Source organism: Chrysemys picta, chromosome 2 (genome assembly GCF_011386835.1).
Source record: "Chrysemys picta bellii isolate R12L10 chromosome 2, ASM1138683v2, whole genome shotgun sequence".
NCBI classification, from domain to species: domain Eukaryota; kingdom Metazoa; phylum Chordata; order Testudines; family Emydidae; genus Chrysemys; species Chrysemys picta.
In genome coordinates this window covers 62,808,463-62,825,245 of record NC_088792.1, presented here as the reverse complement: position 1 = coordinate 62,825,245, position 16,783 = coordinate 62,808,463, and the positions used below count along the sequence as shown (strand labels likewise).

The window sequence follows — 16,783 nt, the reverse complement described above, 5'->3', positions numbered from 1 at the left end:
AAAGCTAACTAGCATTTAGAACCTTGGTGCTGGGATTAGAAGCAGGAGAAAAAAGGATCCTGGAGCCTCCCCCTTCCCTAGTCACCCAAGCTATTTCAGTATGTAACCCATCCCGTTTGAATGTGTATCAGATTAATATTTGTATTATTTAGTATTTGAAATCCAGTAGTGCCCACAGTGTGCTAGGTTGGAGGCAGGCTATGGAGTGGGGTGATAAGGAGGTGGGAGGGAATGGGAGGAGAAGTGAACGGTTTCACTCTCGGTGATGGCAGAGGAGTAGGGAGAGTGTTAGAAGGGAGCAGAAATCAAGGCTGAGCTTGTTGAACTTCAATTTAAGAATGGTAAGAAACTGTGTGGAGAGAGAGGAGGATGGAGGAGAACTTTAGAAGTCAGAATTTGCAAATAAGGAACAAAATATTTTTGGAGCCATGTGATTTACATTTTTGTTACATTTGTCCTCCTACCCCATCCCTCCTTTTGTCAGTCATATTCATGGTCATGTCTGCTATTAAATGGTAAACTTTCTGTGGTAAGGATTATCTCTTGTTACGTCTGTGTGCCATGCTGAACCACAATAGGACTGTAATCCTGCTTGGGTCCTTTTGTGCGCTATCACAACATAAATATTAATGGCAACGACAGAGGTGGAAAATTAACACTTATAGGTGAGGGATGTGGCAGAAGGGAATGAGGAGAGAATGAATTTACAGGTGGATGTCCATGTGGCCATGAGGCTCTCGAGGCATTCAGTAGATCAGGCATGCAGAAATAGAATGTTGGGGGTAAGCCAGGGTTGAGATTTGTTGGGGAGAGTTGCAAAAGAATCAGTGTTGGAGGAGAAAGTAGAGTCAATTTTATTAATCAACAAGAGAGGGGGGGAAAATCAGGAGAGGGCTCAGGGAATCAGTAGTCCTAGACACTGATGGATTGGGAGATCATGATATGAAAAGGTGGGCAAAGTTGAAATAGAGGTGCTGGTTGTAGAGGGAACTCAGTTACTGGAAAATCAGAGAGGGAATAGTGCTGAGGGAAGACGAAGTTGAGCGAGCGGCCATTTTGGAGAGCTGATATGATTTTGAAGGACAAACGAGATGAGAGCAAAGGCTAAGGGGTCAGATGGGACATCAGTGTGAAAGTTGAAACCTCTGGAGGACAGGGGTGGAAGGAGAAGCAGAAGGAGATCTTGGTGTATCAAAGTGAAGAAAAGGATGGTTGAGGAGTCGATGATGGCTGGCAGATAAGTTACATGGAGAGGGAGTGTAGAGTCTCATGGGGAGCATCGCTCAAGAAAAGGAAGGGGTGAACTGGATAAGGAGGAAGGTGCTGGACATGGCACCACCTTTCTTGAGGATGAGTCAGGGAGGGGAGAAAGAGAGGCTGCTGTGAGCGTAGCTGTGGAGGTTTCAGTGGGTGCAGGAGATGGAGGGGAAAGAGATAAAAAGGTGGATGGTAGTGATCTTTTTCTGTGAAGGATGAAGCGGATAGATAATATGGTTGATTGTCATTGGAGGAAAAAAGGGGAGGAGTTCGTTGGAGAAAGATACCAGATGTATGAAGGATGACAGATTTTCTCAGAGGAAGAGAAATGTGGTGGTAGGATAGAGCTTTTGAGGGTGTTTGAAGGGATAGGGGAATGAGGAGGAGCTAGAGCTGGTGAGAGCAATAAAGGTTGGGTTGGTAGGAAGGATAGGGGGTTGGAGGTGACCACAAACCCTAGCTATATGTTCTGTTCTTATAGTCAGAGCATATTTGATCTAAAGGAAAAAACATATCACCCATCATAAGATAAAAGATGATGAGATAGTTTGTTTTGTAGGGTGACTGTGGAGCGCGCAAAAGAAGGAGGTCATCTAAATACTCATCTTATCGTCCTGTTGAAGATATTACTGATGAGGACTTGGAGAATATCGCAATTACAGTTAAAGATAAAATCTATGATAAAGTCCTGGTAGGTGCCTGTTTTTTCCTTTTGATTGCTTAGAGTGAGGGGCATAAGATGAAACTACTTCATTTCATGAAGTGAATTTAATGCTCATTGAAAAGTGCCAGAATAAGAGCCCTGGAGACTACAGAGCTGTGTTTATCTACTGTGATAGATATCTATGCTTAGCCATCTCTTGCTGTCTGCAAACAGGTGCCAGTTGTGGCCATGTTCTACTATTGTTACCTGTTGAGTGGGAACTATATTGAGACCACTAATTCACTTCCACCAAAGGGCTATTAGATGGAAGTGGACATAGCCATGAACGATCTGGGCGCAGTATAAGCCAGTGACCTAGAAGCAAATTGCTCCACATCTCATTTGTGTTCCCCTGTCTCCCTTGCCATAAATTACTCTGAAGTGTTACCATGCGAGAGGAGTGCTGAAACCTGGAAGAGAGAGGGTTATTCAAAAGGACATTAATACATGTCTGTGGCATGTTGTTGCATAAGCAGAGTTATTCTTATAAACACCGACTTTGCCACCTTATCTGTGCACAGATTTAAAATTAACATGAGCCCCTCTGTTTTGGGGCTTGATGCTGTCACAGGGATCACTGCATGAAGATTATCTAATACACTGGAATTTTAGAATGGTGGATATTGAACTGCTGAGTGACTCTGTGGGTCCCTAGCATTTGCCATGGGTGGATTGGAACCAGAAATATAACATAGGGCTCATGTAGCACATTAGATTCCTAAGCCTTCAGGACAGGCTTACAAACATCTCTTTGTTTTGTAAAATACCTAGTGTACATTTGAGCACTGTAGAAATAATCATGGTGGTGGAAGTTGTGTTTTTTCCTAATGTTTTATTAATCTAGTTGCCTGTGGTTCCCAAGGAGAAATTTTAGTGTTTTCCACCTCCAGCTGAGAGATGTGTTAGAGAATTCCAACACCTGGAGTCAAGAAGTTCAACATGATGTGAAATGCTAAATTTTTACGTCTCTCTCCCCCTCCTTTCCAACTTTAGGGTAGTACGTGCCACCAGTGTCGGCAGAAGACAATTGATACTAAGACAGTCTGTCGTAATCAAGGGTGCGGGGGTGTGAGAGGACAGTTCTGTGGACCATGTCTTCGTAATCGATATGGTGAAGACGTGAAATCTGCACTTCTGGATCCAGTAAGTATCCAATTCTTTGGGTCAAAAAGATAGTATGATTATGGCTTCGTTAGCTTCACAATCGTCACGACTTTCTTGGATAACATGAAATTGAAACATTCTGCCACATAAAAGCCTGAGTAGTGTGGCTGTGATTAGAGAGCAGGGCTTTTGGCCTGCTCTTAGTTGCTCTCAGGTGGGGGAAAGAAAACTCATGAGGCTTAGAAGATGAACGGGGACCTGATTCTCCCAAGTTCTTGTTTAGCTTTTTGCCTCCTTCCCCGATGCTTTCACTGGTCTGGTCTGCAATGCAAGCTACTTGTTTCAGATTCTAAACTTTAAACATTGGGAAGGAAAGAACCTCAAGAATTTAGGGTTGGGTCCCCTTTCTTTCCCTGAGCCCCTATCCTAGTCTCAGCAGAGTGCATAGACCCGTCATGTCCAAATCCATCCCCTTTCATGGGGTCTGGGTGCCTTGGCAATTCACATACAATTAACAGAATAAAACTCAGCCTAAGTTTCCTCTCCAAGCTTGCCTCTTCATTGCTCTTCCCTCTGAGACACTATCCTGGTTCCCACCTTCCAGCATGACAGAGCAGGCGTTAACCCTGAGCCTAATAACAAAAAAGCCCAACATTTTTGTACAAGGTCTTAGGTCTGCCCCCCTGAAAATGGCCACCTTCATTTTTGTCTAACGCTCCTGAAGTAACATGTTGCAGGCAGCAGACCTCCTCTTCTTGCTCTGAGCACCTGTTTTTTAATGTCCTTTTTAAAAAAATTATCATTTTTAAAATGTTTTTCCTTTGAGATTAACTGAATGTCGCGTGTGGTTCTTTCATACAGCCTCTGAGTTAGTGTCCAAACCCACCCCTTCCTGGAATTTGGCTTCACTGGTAACTTAAACATAAATCTTAACCTTGGGGTCCTGCCTGTGGACCTTCTCTGCCTTGTTATCTGGCTCAGAGACATTCCACCTCTCTTTGGCTTGGTCTACACTACCCCCCTAATTCGAACTAAGGTACGCAACTTCAGCTACATGAATAACGTAGCTGAAGTTCGAAGTACCTTAGTTCGAATTAGTTCGAACTTACCTTGGTCCACACTCGGCAGGCAGGCTCCCCCGTCGACTCCGCGGTACTCCTCTCGCCGAGCTGGAGTACCGCAGTCGACGGCGAGCACTTCCGGGTTCGACTTATCGCGTCCAGACTAGACGCGATAAGTCGAACCCAGAAGTTCGATTTCCAGCCGTCGAACTAGCGGGTAAGTGTAGCCAAGGCCTTTGTATCCTGGTTGGAGCTGCTAATTGGACCAACCTTTCAACATGACTCAGCTATAGTTACCCTGAATCTTAATAATGGAGGTTTTTTATCACCTGATCCTAGGGTGCTGGAACAGAAAAGTCCTGCTTTTTATATTTCTGTTACAACACTAGGGAAATCAGTACTACTAGAATTTGTTGAGTGTGAGCTTTGAAAAATTCCAAGAATGGATATTCGTTGTTTCTTCAATACTGCAAAAAATTTTTATCAAAAGATTGATTAATATTATCCACTAAAGTATTTGTTTATGAATATACCTTTATTGTTACATAAAAGTGGCACTTCTGTTTTGGGTGGGTAATGGGGTTGGAGAAGACCGGTTTGCATCTAATACTTCTGTAGATAACTCCACCCCTATACCTTGCTCTCCTTGTCTGTAATTCAGGATTGGATTTGCCCTCCTTGTCGTGGTGTCTGTAACTGCAGTTACTGTCGCAAGCGTGATGGCCGCTGTGCCACAGGAATGCTCATCCACTTGGCAAAATTTTATGGTTATGACAATGTTAAAGAATATCTTGAAAGGTAAGATGATAATTACATAACTGCTTTAGAATTGAAATCCACACTTTTAAATGAAAACAACATTTTGAGAGCCTGATTAGAACTAACTTTGTAGGGCGTTAACCCAGACCGAAGTCCATCACAAAATATTGAAACTTGCTAAAACATCTAAATCGGTACTTGTCACTTTCAGTCTGGGCCCACAGAAATTGATGGCAAAACTCCCCTTGACCTCATGTGGAATCTGGACAATCAACTTTACTGTGCAAATGAATAAGGCAATTGAACCAATATTTCATATTATAAGAGTATGACTTAGATATTTATTTCTTGTTAAATTGACTCAATTTTTTGTGTGGTTCTGTGGAGCTGTGACCATCTGATATCAAAGCTTTAGTTAATGCTTTTGAAAGTATCAGATTCCCATAAAGTATAACATTTTTCTACCTGTTTTCTAGTTTACAAAAGCAACTGAGTGAAGACAATTGAGGATGCTGAGCACAGCTGCCTGACCTGCAGACAAGTGTTTTTTTTTTTTTTTTTACTACAATGATGTTTATACAAGATAGAATTGTAGAATATAGCTTTGGAATTTTTTTTTTTTTTTTTTTACTGATTGGTCTTTACTAAAACATTACCAGAGAAATCTTTGCATGAGGAATTTACATGCAGAACATTCTTTTATGCACCGACACCTGTATACAGAGCAGAACAGCACTTTTAAAACTTCAGTGGTTAATTTTCAGTCGGGCTACAGAACCAAGTAGGTGCTTAACTCCAGAGGCTGTGAAGGGAATTGTGTAGCACTAAAAATATAACGAGTCGGGGGAGATCTTAATAGTTTGCTTAGGCCAAAAAAGTATTATTACACATCTGAGTTTTCGAAAGCCTTCCTTTGTGTGCATGAGCAAATCGAGTAACTGCATGCCTCAGTTGGTGGGCAAAAGTAAAGTTTTGCCCCTGCAAAGATGGGCGGGAGTCCTTTTGAAAATTTTACTGAAATTCAGTTCACCATCCATCTGTTCCTCTTTTTCCCCTCAACCAGGAGAATTTGTAAGTGCAAGGGGTGTTTTGTGGAAACATTTTGTTTAGTTTATTTTTAAAAGGTAGTTGGTTCAGCAGTGCTGCACCTGCGGTCAGAGTGATATTGACCCTTTTAATTGTACAGTGCTAAGTATGTTTTTTTAAAAATAATTCCTCTGTGTCTGCTTAGCTAAAGGCAGGCTTTACAAACAACACTTTGTAAAAACCCATATTACTGCAGCCTCAGATTGTCAAAATTTGTGTAAAATATTGGATGTTTTAGAGATAATAAAGCATTTTCAATAGAGAAGTATTTTGTGTGGGGGGGGTTCAGTATGAATATAGAGTTTAACCTGCCTCTCTGAGGGAAAATGTTGATTAACAAGTATAAATCTAGTTTATAGAGACAGACACAGGTGGAGGATTTGTACAACATTCATTAGAGCATCATATAACTCTTCACAGTAGGGTGCAGTGGGGCAAAATAAAGTGTACATAACAGCTGAATGTGAGAAAAACATTTATCTCCTTTTGACTACATGCTGTGTGACAACACGTGACTGTTGGCTCACTATTAAATGGCCAAGAGTAAGGCTACTCCTGCAAGTACCCACTTAGCTGACCTCTCCTTGCTCTTCAGATTGAAAGTCCAAACCCATGTGGGCCCTCTGGTTTTAGTTTTATATACTGGACATTTATATATGTTTTTGGTTTCCTGTCGATCAATTGGAATAGCTCTTACAAAGATGACTGGCATTGCTGGAGTCAGATCCTTGAGCCGGGCTTCAGCTATGAGCCCTGACTGGATGTCCCATCGTGCTCCTGTATCAAAAACAGAGACAGTTCCAAATGGCACTCAAAATGGAAACTTGAATCATTTGTACATTGCAATGCTGCACTTAATAGTTGCTTAGTAGTAGATTACCTACAGTTTTGCTACATCTGCTCTATCCTCAGGAAAGGTATCTGTGAGCCATGGTGCAGTTGCGCACACTGTATCTCATCACACAATTCTATCTCGAGCGTAGCTATTAGCATTCCATCCAGAACATTGCCTTTTAGATTAAATGACTGTGGTCTATTCTTATGGAAACATGTGATGCCACATACTTCTACAACTAGAAGAGGGCTGGATTCTCCTCTCACACTAATCTAAATGGATGTACTCGGGGTACAACCATAAAAAACCCACAGCTGTGACTCCCAGGTCATGGGCTCAGGCTGCAGGGCTTAACACAGCAGTGTAGACACTTGGGCTGAAGCCTGGGCTCTAAAACTTTCCCTTCTCTCGGCTTCAGAACCCCAGCTCCAGCCTGAGCCCAAATGGCTACACTAGCCCTGCAATCCAAGCCAGCTGACCTTGGCTCTTCTGTTGTGGTGTAGACAAGGCATAGACTTGTCCAGAAGTTAGTGAAGAGAAACCGCGTGAGAGGCTGACAGAAGAAAAAGGTGTGTTCTTACAAAGAGATTACAGCAAGCCAACTCACTCCAGTGGGCTGTAAAGTCTTAGGGGAGAAAAGGCCCAGGTAAGTTTTTAATAGGAAACAAAAATATTTGCATCTCTCAGATCTGCACGCAGCTAAGAGCTACAGTAGGCTTGAGTGTGCATGACCACAAAGTTAAAGTTGCCCTGTGGTGCTTTGTACCCTTCCAAGTGTTGAGTTGTGGTGGAATATATATGACCAGGGTCTCTAAGACTTAAGGGAAAGAGAGGGTAGAACAAGCTTGTATGGATTAGGCTTAGTGTTTGAGTGTAGTCCAGGGTGTGGGGAGGTAACACCTGTTTGCGACAGCTGATGTAAAACAGAGTTTTGCCTGCGTAAAGAGAAGGTGTTAGACTGTAGGAATACGCTGTCCTACATTGCTCTGTTCCCAGATTCCAAGGCCAGAAGGGACTATTGTGATTAGTCTAGATCTGTACAACACAGAACTGGCCCAAAACAATTCCTAAAGCCAATCTTGATGTTTAAAAATTTACACCTTATTTCCTTTCTGAATTTCTCTAGCTTCAGCTTTCATTTATTGGATATGTTATAACTTTCTCTGCTAGACTGAAGAGTCCATTATTAAATATTTATACCCCATGTAGATATTTATAGACTGATCAAGTCACCCTTTAAGTCTCTTTATTAAATAGAGTGAGCCCCTTGAGTCAACAGGGTCAGGCATGTTTTCTAATCTTTTAATCATTCTCATAGCTCTTCTTTGAACCCTCTCCAATTTATCAATATCTTTATTGAATTGTGGACACTATTCCAGTGCCAAATGCAAAGTTAAATAACCTCTCTACTCCTGTAACACCTAGTATGTGTGTTGGGACATCACTCACAGGTTAAGGTAATACTGCTGGAATGGCATGTACCATAACTCTGTATTTCCTGGGATTCAGAAGTTTGTGTTACATTGAGTGTAGCTGAAGTTAAGGTTTGCCTTGTGCCCTTTCAGAAATGTTAACTGTTATCTTTATATGTTTTGGAATATTTAATAACATTTTGGATTAACTTCTCAGCATCCTCGTGTGCCCTAGAATATACTGACTGCATGTTAGTCATTTCACTACCTCTGCATCATCTCCTTGTCTAGCACACCACAGTTCCCACTCCTGCCTATACACAGGATCCTCAGGGTAAAGGGTTTCGCATAAAGGAGAGGACAGAGCTGAATCCCTCACTGCACAACACAACTCTCTCCTTTCCACCTCATTCTTCCCTGCATTGTTGTAACACACCCTGCATTGATACACCTGCAGCTTCAAGCCCTTCTCACCCGTTAGCAGGGCTATAAGGAACGCATGTACCAGCTGCTATGTAGAGATGCAGAAATCCAGATCTGGGCTCTGGTGCATGAAGAAGGGGCTCTTCCCCATCTCTCTGAGCCTTCCATGTTGCAGATAGATGTGAACTACTTCATTCATCTTGAACTGCACTGAACATGCCTAGTCCCAGCTCCTCACCCCCATTTCTGCATTGTATGCCTGCTCTCAGTACTATGGGGAAAGAGCAGAAACCTTTGCTAAATGCTTTGATCCCACTTCCATCCTAGAAGCATCAGGGGCAGTGATCCTGGAACCCCTTCTCCACTGCAAGAAGCAGCCTAGGAAAGTATTCCCTAGCTCTGCACCAAAAAATCAGAATCTCAAAATGTTATGAAGAGCTCATGTGTATCAGGAACCCCTTGACCTAATGACTTGCTGTCCTTTGATCATGCTCAGTTCCATTGTGCAGGAAACATGATTCCATTACCATAACTGCCTGATATAATCTTCTATCATTGTCTGTTAAACAAGGCTCATTCCTTGACAACATTTCTAAAGTGAAAGGGTCTGAAAGTTGATTTTACAGCACTTAAAAATCGATTGAACTAGAAGTTTTGCTCTCAGTAAAAACTTCCAAAATGAGCCCCTGCAGAATGCTAGTACAACCAGCATGCACAGCCCATGTTCTCTGAAAGCTGTTAACGTAGGGTTCAAACATGGAGTGCACAGGTGAAGCTCAGGTTCAATGACCAAGGCATGACACGTTAAACCACGCAGTTACTGTGGTTAACGGCCTGAAAACCTCCTAATTTCAGAAGATCCCTGTTCTTGCTGCCCATGCCTATTTCATGCTTTTAGGCAGGTCAGTTTAGCTCATGCCAACCTGAAGGTTCAAACTTTATCCTGATAACTTTTTCAATATTGCTTCCCCAAAGGGAATTTACTGAGAGAAATTCCAGGTGGTTGAGATCATTTTGGGAAGGATAAGAGTGACTGATCTTTTTGCCCACACCTGAGGGCAAACCTGTGTTAGAAGTACCAGGTGATTTTGCAGTTAATTTTTAGAAGAGCCATATCTCAGAAACCCTTTGCTGAAATGACACCAAATTTGCCCCATTAATGCTACCCTGCACCCCCCCTGAAGCACTGATTTCAAGACAATCCAAGTAAGAGCCTTGGAGTCTTTTAAACAGGAAGTGTTTCTTAACTATGTGGTGGAGCTGCTGCTCTGTTGTTATACAGTCAGGTTTAATGCTTTGTTAATGGTAGAGTAAGTTTATTAAGTAGAGACACTGGCCATGTCTGAATGTATGAATCCTGGTCTAAACAAACTAAGGACTAACTAAATCCATCATCAGTCCCAAACTAACCAGTGAACTTAGATCTAACTCCATGTGGCGAAAGTAATCCACTTTAGAGTAGCAGAGTGTATACATGAGGCATGCAGAAAAATTCAAACAAACATCAGTCATTATGAGGCGGATGATATCGAGCAATTTAAACAGACATCTTACCTTCCATATAAAGACCACAAATATATGCTCCTTCCCTAGGTGGGTGGCCATAATCTTCTCTGACCTTTTTGGTAACATCTACAGTCAGACACATCTTATCCAAAGGCCAGTCATTCTTGCGGGCCGTGCACTGCATAATAGCTTAAAAAAAGCCAACAGATTACTCTGAGCAGTTCACCATAGACAATAATTGTAATGCCACAACTGCTCACCCTGCCCAGGCTTGTTAGAGCCTAAAGCTACACAATTGGGGCTCTCTGGAAGTTGTTTGCAAGAAATTAGTTGTCTAAATTGCTTTTGAACTTTTAAGAAATGAAAAACAAACCAAACACCGCATCCAATCAGCTCTCTTGCAACACAGCAAATACATTTTCATCTGAGCACAAAAATAGGTGCCTGCTCTCTGATTCGTAATCCAAGCTAGGAATACTGCAGAAGCTACATATTCATTGCTTGTGTCATTCAGTGAGTTGGATGACTAAGGAGTAATATTGACTGGCTCTGATGAAAATCATGATACCTGACAGCAAATTGGATCAACAGGGGCTGAGAGAGAAAGGGGTGTGTGTTTGTATAAGCCTCAGAGCTATGCTCTAGGAATCTGTGGTCTAATGTGAATGGCTAGTTGAATGTTTTTACTGGCTACTGAGAATTTGAATTAAAGCATATTTACAAGTCTCTCTTCATTGTGTAACCCCCATTAGTGCATGGATTTCCAAACTACAGCCTGTGGATCACCAACTGTCCACTGACAGGGTTTGGGATTCTGCAGAATTAAACATTTTGAGACACCAGCAGTCAGGGACTTGAGACTGGTGGGGTGGCAAGTCCCTGAGAGGAATTTGGTTTTACAAACTAGTGGGTAGAATGAAAAGCTGCTGAAGCTTGACAATGGCTTCTAGAGATCTAGGTAGTTGCTTTAGATTCTGAAATCATGCATGTGGGTTGTAAAGCAAAGCATGGGGACTAAGGGCTTGTCTACACTTAGCGGGGGATCGATGTGTGGCGGTCGATTTAGCGGGTCTTGTGAAGACCCACTAAATTGACCACAGATTGCTCTCCCATTGACTCCAGTACTCCACCTGAACGAGAAGCACAAGGGGAGTCGACGGGAGAGCGTCTCCCATCGACATAGCAGAGTGTGAACCCCGCGGTAAGTAGATCTAAGTATGTCAACTTCAGCTACGTTATTCATGTAGCTGAAGTTGCGTAGCTTAGATGATCTTTCCCTGTAGTGTAGACAAGGCCTTAGGGAGCAGTTTAAAACTTTAATGCTGAAGATTTTTATCCCGTACTGTAGCAGTACATATACTTGGAAGAATGCCAGACTTTTTCTCACTTCCTTTACACTATTAAAATATTTTACAAGAACAGAAGAAGTGAAACAGAGTGGTACATTAACACATTTAGGTTAAAGAATACTAAATGGAAAAGCTATGGTTACATTAGCAAACTAAGTCTAAGACATCTCTTTTCTTTAATCAAGCACAAAAATATAACTCAGGATTTCTTTCCTTTTCTCACCTCCAGACTTTAACATGATGATTTGGAGACTGAAGACTTATGACGGAGGGGGAAAAAAAACTATTTCCAGATGCCTGATTGTGCAAACTGTTACTTGTGCCATTAATGCCACTAAGTCATAGGGACTACTTGCATGAGTAAGAAGTATTCCATATAGGATTGGAGCACGTGGGTAGTAGCTCACATAGGTAGTAAAGGCCCTGGATGTACTAAACAAGGTCACCAACACATTTTCAAAGGGCAGTGTCAAGAATAACAAACATGATATCGTACACTTCTAGAACACATTCGATTGTTAAAAGTGAACATTTTAAACATCTTAATTTGTCTTAATTTATAAGTCTTTTCAACTTGAATATTGAAAATAAACCAGTCTGTTTCTAGTCAATTTCAGTCATCCATTCTCATGCAGTAGCATAATATATCATCATGAAACACTGCTAACACCTTAAAGGCATGTTTAGGTTAAAAATAAAACCTATTTGTAAAAACTGTTTCAACCTACAATTTGGAGTTGCAACTATATGACTCTGTCCCTTCAAATGTTATTAGTCATTACTAACTCACCAGTCAAAAAAGACTGAGGGTTAAAGAATCCAGAAAGCCACACCACTGCAGGGAGCACAAGATCTTGTGTCCAGGTATCAAGTTCTCGACACCGCATGAGGAGGTCATTAATCCTGAAACAAGAAGCAGCAGCTATCTCAATGCTGACATAGTCATGTGGACAACAGTGACAGTTTCATAAAGATGAAATTCAATCAAATACAGAGATGCTGTGTACCAGCTGAGCTCTGCATTGTCTCTGTGGGAAGAAAGCATAGGGCTGAAGCAGTCAAAAGGTATGTGTAGCTTAAGAGGCCAAGGTTAGGGTGGGATTAGCTCTTTTCTGAATCTAGACAAGCACAAAGACAGTAGTGCAAGGAGCCCAGCATGAAAAGGGCTGAGGGACTGAGGTTAGTGTGGATCTGCGATTAGGAACACCGTCCAATTAGTCTGTCGGGGCTGCAGTGACATTATTCCTTTTGAAAATGACAGGGCCTCTTGGTTGCACTGTATAATTCCAACTTTGTAGAAAGCATAGAAGGAAAAGTTTAGAAACAATTTAAAGATTAGTATTCCAGCAATATTCATTTTGTCTCTAGAGTGAAAATGAACTGAATTAAAACGACAGATTTTATATACATGAGAAAGAGCCATACTACCATTATCCATGGTAATTAAACAACACGAGTTATGTTATTTGGTAAAGTGCTGAAGCATACTTACCATTGTGCAAGGCCATAGGTGGATGGATAAGCCAGCTTGGTCCATGCATCTGGCACAATATCATAAAGCAATGCTGACTGCTGCGCTTCCATGTCAGGAGAAAATGTCAGCTCCCCCTGTGAAGAATAAGTATATTTGGCGTCAAAGAATTCTGAATAGTTATTCTTTAGTAAAAGAAATTCTCTTTTCTTACCTTCAAACCAAGGTCCAGTTGTTTAAGTGATTTGCGTATTGCCTGAATGAGGAGGTTCATTCTCTCACACTCTTGGAAACAAACAAGGACATAGGGGTTCCGAACAGTGGCCTTCTGCATGATTTCTGTCACGTTAAACTCTTCAGGAAGTTTCTCCAGAATATCATCCAGGACATTCTTAACCTTATTACATCAATACAGACAGAGTGATCAGAAATTGCTGCATTAGGGATTCACACATGTTTAAACATACAAGACCAAAATTATTTGTATTACAGTGGTGCCTGATGGCCCTACACGTGCTAGACACTGTGCAAGACAAACACCCCCTGCCCCAAAGAGCTGACAATCTAATACTGATTTTTCATTGCCCAGCCCTGGAATCGGACAAGAGCGCAGATCATTCCTTATTGACTAAATAAGGACTTGTAAACTAAAAGCACCTGACTCGCCAGTTCAACCTCCTGTATTTTGCAAGACTAGATCCTAAAGCCCCCATGCTGTGTGGTGAGATAGGAGCAAACCTCGAACAGCCACAGAGGGTCCAACCCTCTGGGAAAAAGATGATGTAGGGAGCAGTCTCATCTCTCTATGCGTAACTGTTGCATTCCTCTCTGCAAAATCTCCATGGCCTATTGGCAACATGGGAGAGGGCGCGTGGCCACAGAAAAGCAGGGAAGTAAGGGACAGGACAGAAGGAGTTACAGTGGACAGGTTGCAATCAGTTGCTAAGACATATTCCCCAGTCCACCGGGGGAGAGGGGGGAGCACAGGGAGAGTGTGGAAGACGTGTAAAGGTGGCAGAGATCCTCATGGCTTGAGAGGTATAGTCTCCTGGTACTCCAGCCCCAGGTCACCCCATAATCAGGGCTGGTTTAAGTCAGATAGGCCCAACCAGGGTCTTGAGTCAACTACATCAGAACCTCATGTTTCACTAAAATATATATGTATGTTTGTAGCCCTTAGAGTTGCAAAGACAAGCTTGAAAACATGACTGGAGTGTAACCAAAGTTGCAATATTTGCCTGTGGCTGTAGAGCCTGACACAATAGCCCCAGAAAATGAGGGTTGCCTCAGGCATCTCAAAGGGTGTTAACTCACTCTGCCTGCCTGCCTTGCCTTCTGCAAACATGACTATAGCAGGGGATGTGTGTCTGGCATGGGAAGGAAGAGTGCAGCAGGTGCACCCACCCCACTAGATGCCCCACACAGATGGGGTAAGTGCTGCCCCACATTGTTGCCACCCATGCCTTAGAGAGGACACTTGCTGTTCCCAAGGAGGGGGAGCCCCTGCTGCCAATTCTGGGGGAAAGACTTGCCCCATACTGCTGTTCCTGCCTCTCTGGAATGGGAGGGATGCTCCCCACCACTGAGACTCCCAACATGGGGCGGGGCCATAAGGAGCTGTGGAGGAGCCATGTTGTGGTGTGCCTATGGTACCAAATTGTCTTGATCCAGCTCTGGCCATAGTCTCATTGGTCCACTCTTAGAGACATGCAACAGATCTCTGGGTACAGCGATTTCTACCTAAGTTTTCTCCTGCAGCTTTTTATGTGGGAGCAAAACACAGGAAGGAATTGCATAGGAAAGTACAAATACAAGATTACGTAGTTCTCACAAATGTCCCCTATAATTTGTATGTGACTAGATAATGGTCATGACCTGAACAGACATGACACAAGCTGCCTTCACAGAACAGAGAGTCATATTTTAAGTTAATTATGAAAATAGTGTGCGCCAAACTCATTAAAACAATCACAGTCAAGTTGCTTTCATTAACAGTAGTTTGCTAGTTGTCAGGAATTCAGGAAGCTAAGCAGTAATGGGGAAAAGTTTTTTTATTGCCAAATAAATCCCCACTCCATCATTCTACTGTATCTTTATAGGGATCAACAGTGCCATCCAAATTTGGCTGAGTTAAACATCTGCTTTTTCCTTATGGAAATTAGATTTTGAGTATGGTAATAGTATGAATGCAGGCTGGATATCAAAGGAACATAAGTCCTCTATAGTCAAAATCAGGAAATGCCATTTCAACTTTAACAACTTAGTCATTTCAAAATGCATTGGGCTGAGATTTAAGTACCAAGTTCCCCTCTGGGGAAGAAGATGGCAGATTTTCTTTTTTCTTGATGAAACTGGAACACTTATAAATGTGAGCACCCTACATCTATTAGCGGGGGAGAAGGAGGGAAAGAGAGCGCGTGCGCACATGCATGCACATTGGCATGTATGTGTACACACACACACACAGGTTACAATCTGATCAGATATTTTGTCTTCTACATCTTAAACAAGCAAATGTAATACAAACCTGGTTTCACTTTTTCCCTTCCCAATTTCTAAACTAAATGCAATTTATAATAATAAAATGACACATTTGAAAGCTGGTTTTATAGGGGACCTTTTGAGATTTGAAATCGGGACTTCCCATACCAGTTCAGTCCTTGGATTCACCGCTGAGCTTTCCAACAACAGATCCAATTGTGAGGTAGCCTTATGTGATATGGATAACAGTCCACAAGGATCTAGTGGCCAACAGCTCATTATGCATATTCTAGGCCAGGGTGGGCAAACTACGGCCTGCGGGCCGCATCTGGCCCATCAGACCTTTTAATGCAGCCCTCGAGCTCCCGCCGGGTAGGGGCTTGACCCACTCTGTGCGGCTCCCAGAAGCAGCAGCATGTCCCCTCTCTGCTCCTATGCATAGGGCCAGCCAGGGGTTTCCGCCTGCTGCCCCTTCCCCAAGCACCAGCTCTTCAGCTCCCATTGGTCGGGAACCGTGGCCAATGGGAGCTGCAGGGGCAGTGCACAGAGCTGCCTGGCGTGCCTCCATGTAAGAGCTGGAGTGGGGACATGCCGCTGCTTCCAGGAGCTGCTTGAGGCAAGCGCCACCTGGAGCCTACACCCCTGACTTCCTCCCACGCCCCAACCCCCTGTCCCAGCCCAGAGCTCCCTTCTGCACCCTGAACTCATCCCTGGCCCCACCCCAGAGCCTGCACCTCTAGTCGGAGCCCTCGCCCCCTCACACACCCCAACCCCCAATTTCGTGAGCATTCATGGCCCGCCATACAATTTCCATACCCAGAAGTGGCCCTCAGGCCAAAATGTTTCCCCACCCCTGCTCTAGGCCTCCAAATAGCCACTTGATGGTACTTTACTAGGAATCTCAGAACTCTGGGCATCTTGAAAAATTGCATAGGGTGCTGTTCTGCCCAGCAGTGAAGTGAGAGGAGCCTCTTGAAACCAGCATGATCAGTCTTCATCTGTTGTATTGTGAAACCCCGATTCTTAATGTCAAGGAGTTAAGATACTGGGGTGCACCTCTGTCATTACTTGTTTATGTGTCTTACTAATCTCACCCCTTTCTGCATGTATTCTGTTACTACTCCATGCTGCTTTGCAGCCATGCCTATAACTAGTCATTTTATTTCTAGTGGAAGCAATTTTGGCTATATGAATATATCTGGGTTATTCCTGACACTAAATAGAACTGCATAATATATCAGCACATAGAGCACCACCAAGAGCTTTCTCTATTTAGGTGCTTATATGGCCCCCATTATTGCAGTATCTGATTGCCAGTTAAGGATTTATGGGTTTA

The 16,783-nt window shown here is 42.9% G+C and overlaps 2 protein-coding genes across 3 annotated transcripts in view; one reads left to right on the top strand and one right to left on the bottom strand.

The window, feature by feature from the left end:
• The window catches only part of CDCA7L (cell division cycle associated 7 like), a 32,543-nt gene extending 20,334 nt beyond the window's left edge, over window positions 1-12,209 (top strand). Inside the window, exons 7-10 of one of the 2 annotated variants that reach the window (XM_024106655.3) lie at window positions 1,817-1,948; window positions 2,954-3,103; window positions 4,787-4,923; window positions 11,725-12,209. In XM_024106655.3, the coding sequence (XP_023962423.1) occupies window positions 1,817-1,948; window positions 2,954-3,103; window positions 4,787-4,923; window positions 11,725-11,731 (426 nt within the window). In that variant the 3' untranslated portion in view covers window positions 11,732-12,209. Of the gene's footprint in view, window positions 1-1,816; window positions 1,949-2,953; window positions 3,104-4,786; window positions 4,924-5,360; window positions 6,236-11,724 lie in introns of those variants that run through there. The other variant, XM_005290839.4, reaches the window with a different exon arrangement.
• The window catches only part of DNAH11 (dynein axonemal heavy chain 11), a 293,212-nt gene continuing 281,070 nt past the window's right edge, over window positions 4,642-16,783 (bottom strand). The window contains exons 78-82 of the mRNA XM_065583334.1: window positions 13,181-13,363; window positions 12,988-13,103; window positions 12,286-12,398; window positions 10,195-10,335; window positions 4,642-6,747 (exon numbers count right to left, since the gene is read on the bottom strand). Coding sequence (XP_065439406.1) covers window positions 6,500-6,747; window positions 10,195-10,335; window positions 12,286-12,398; window positions 12,988-13,103; window positions 13,181-13,363 — 801 coding nt within the window. The 3' untranslated portion in view covers window positions 4,642-6,499. The remainder of the gene's footprint in view (window positions 6,748-10,194; window positions 10,336-12,285; window positions 12,399-12,987; window positions 13,104-13,180; window positions 13,364-16,783) is intronic.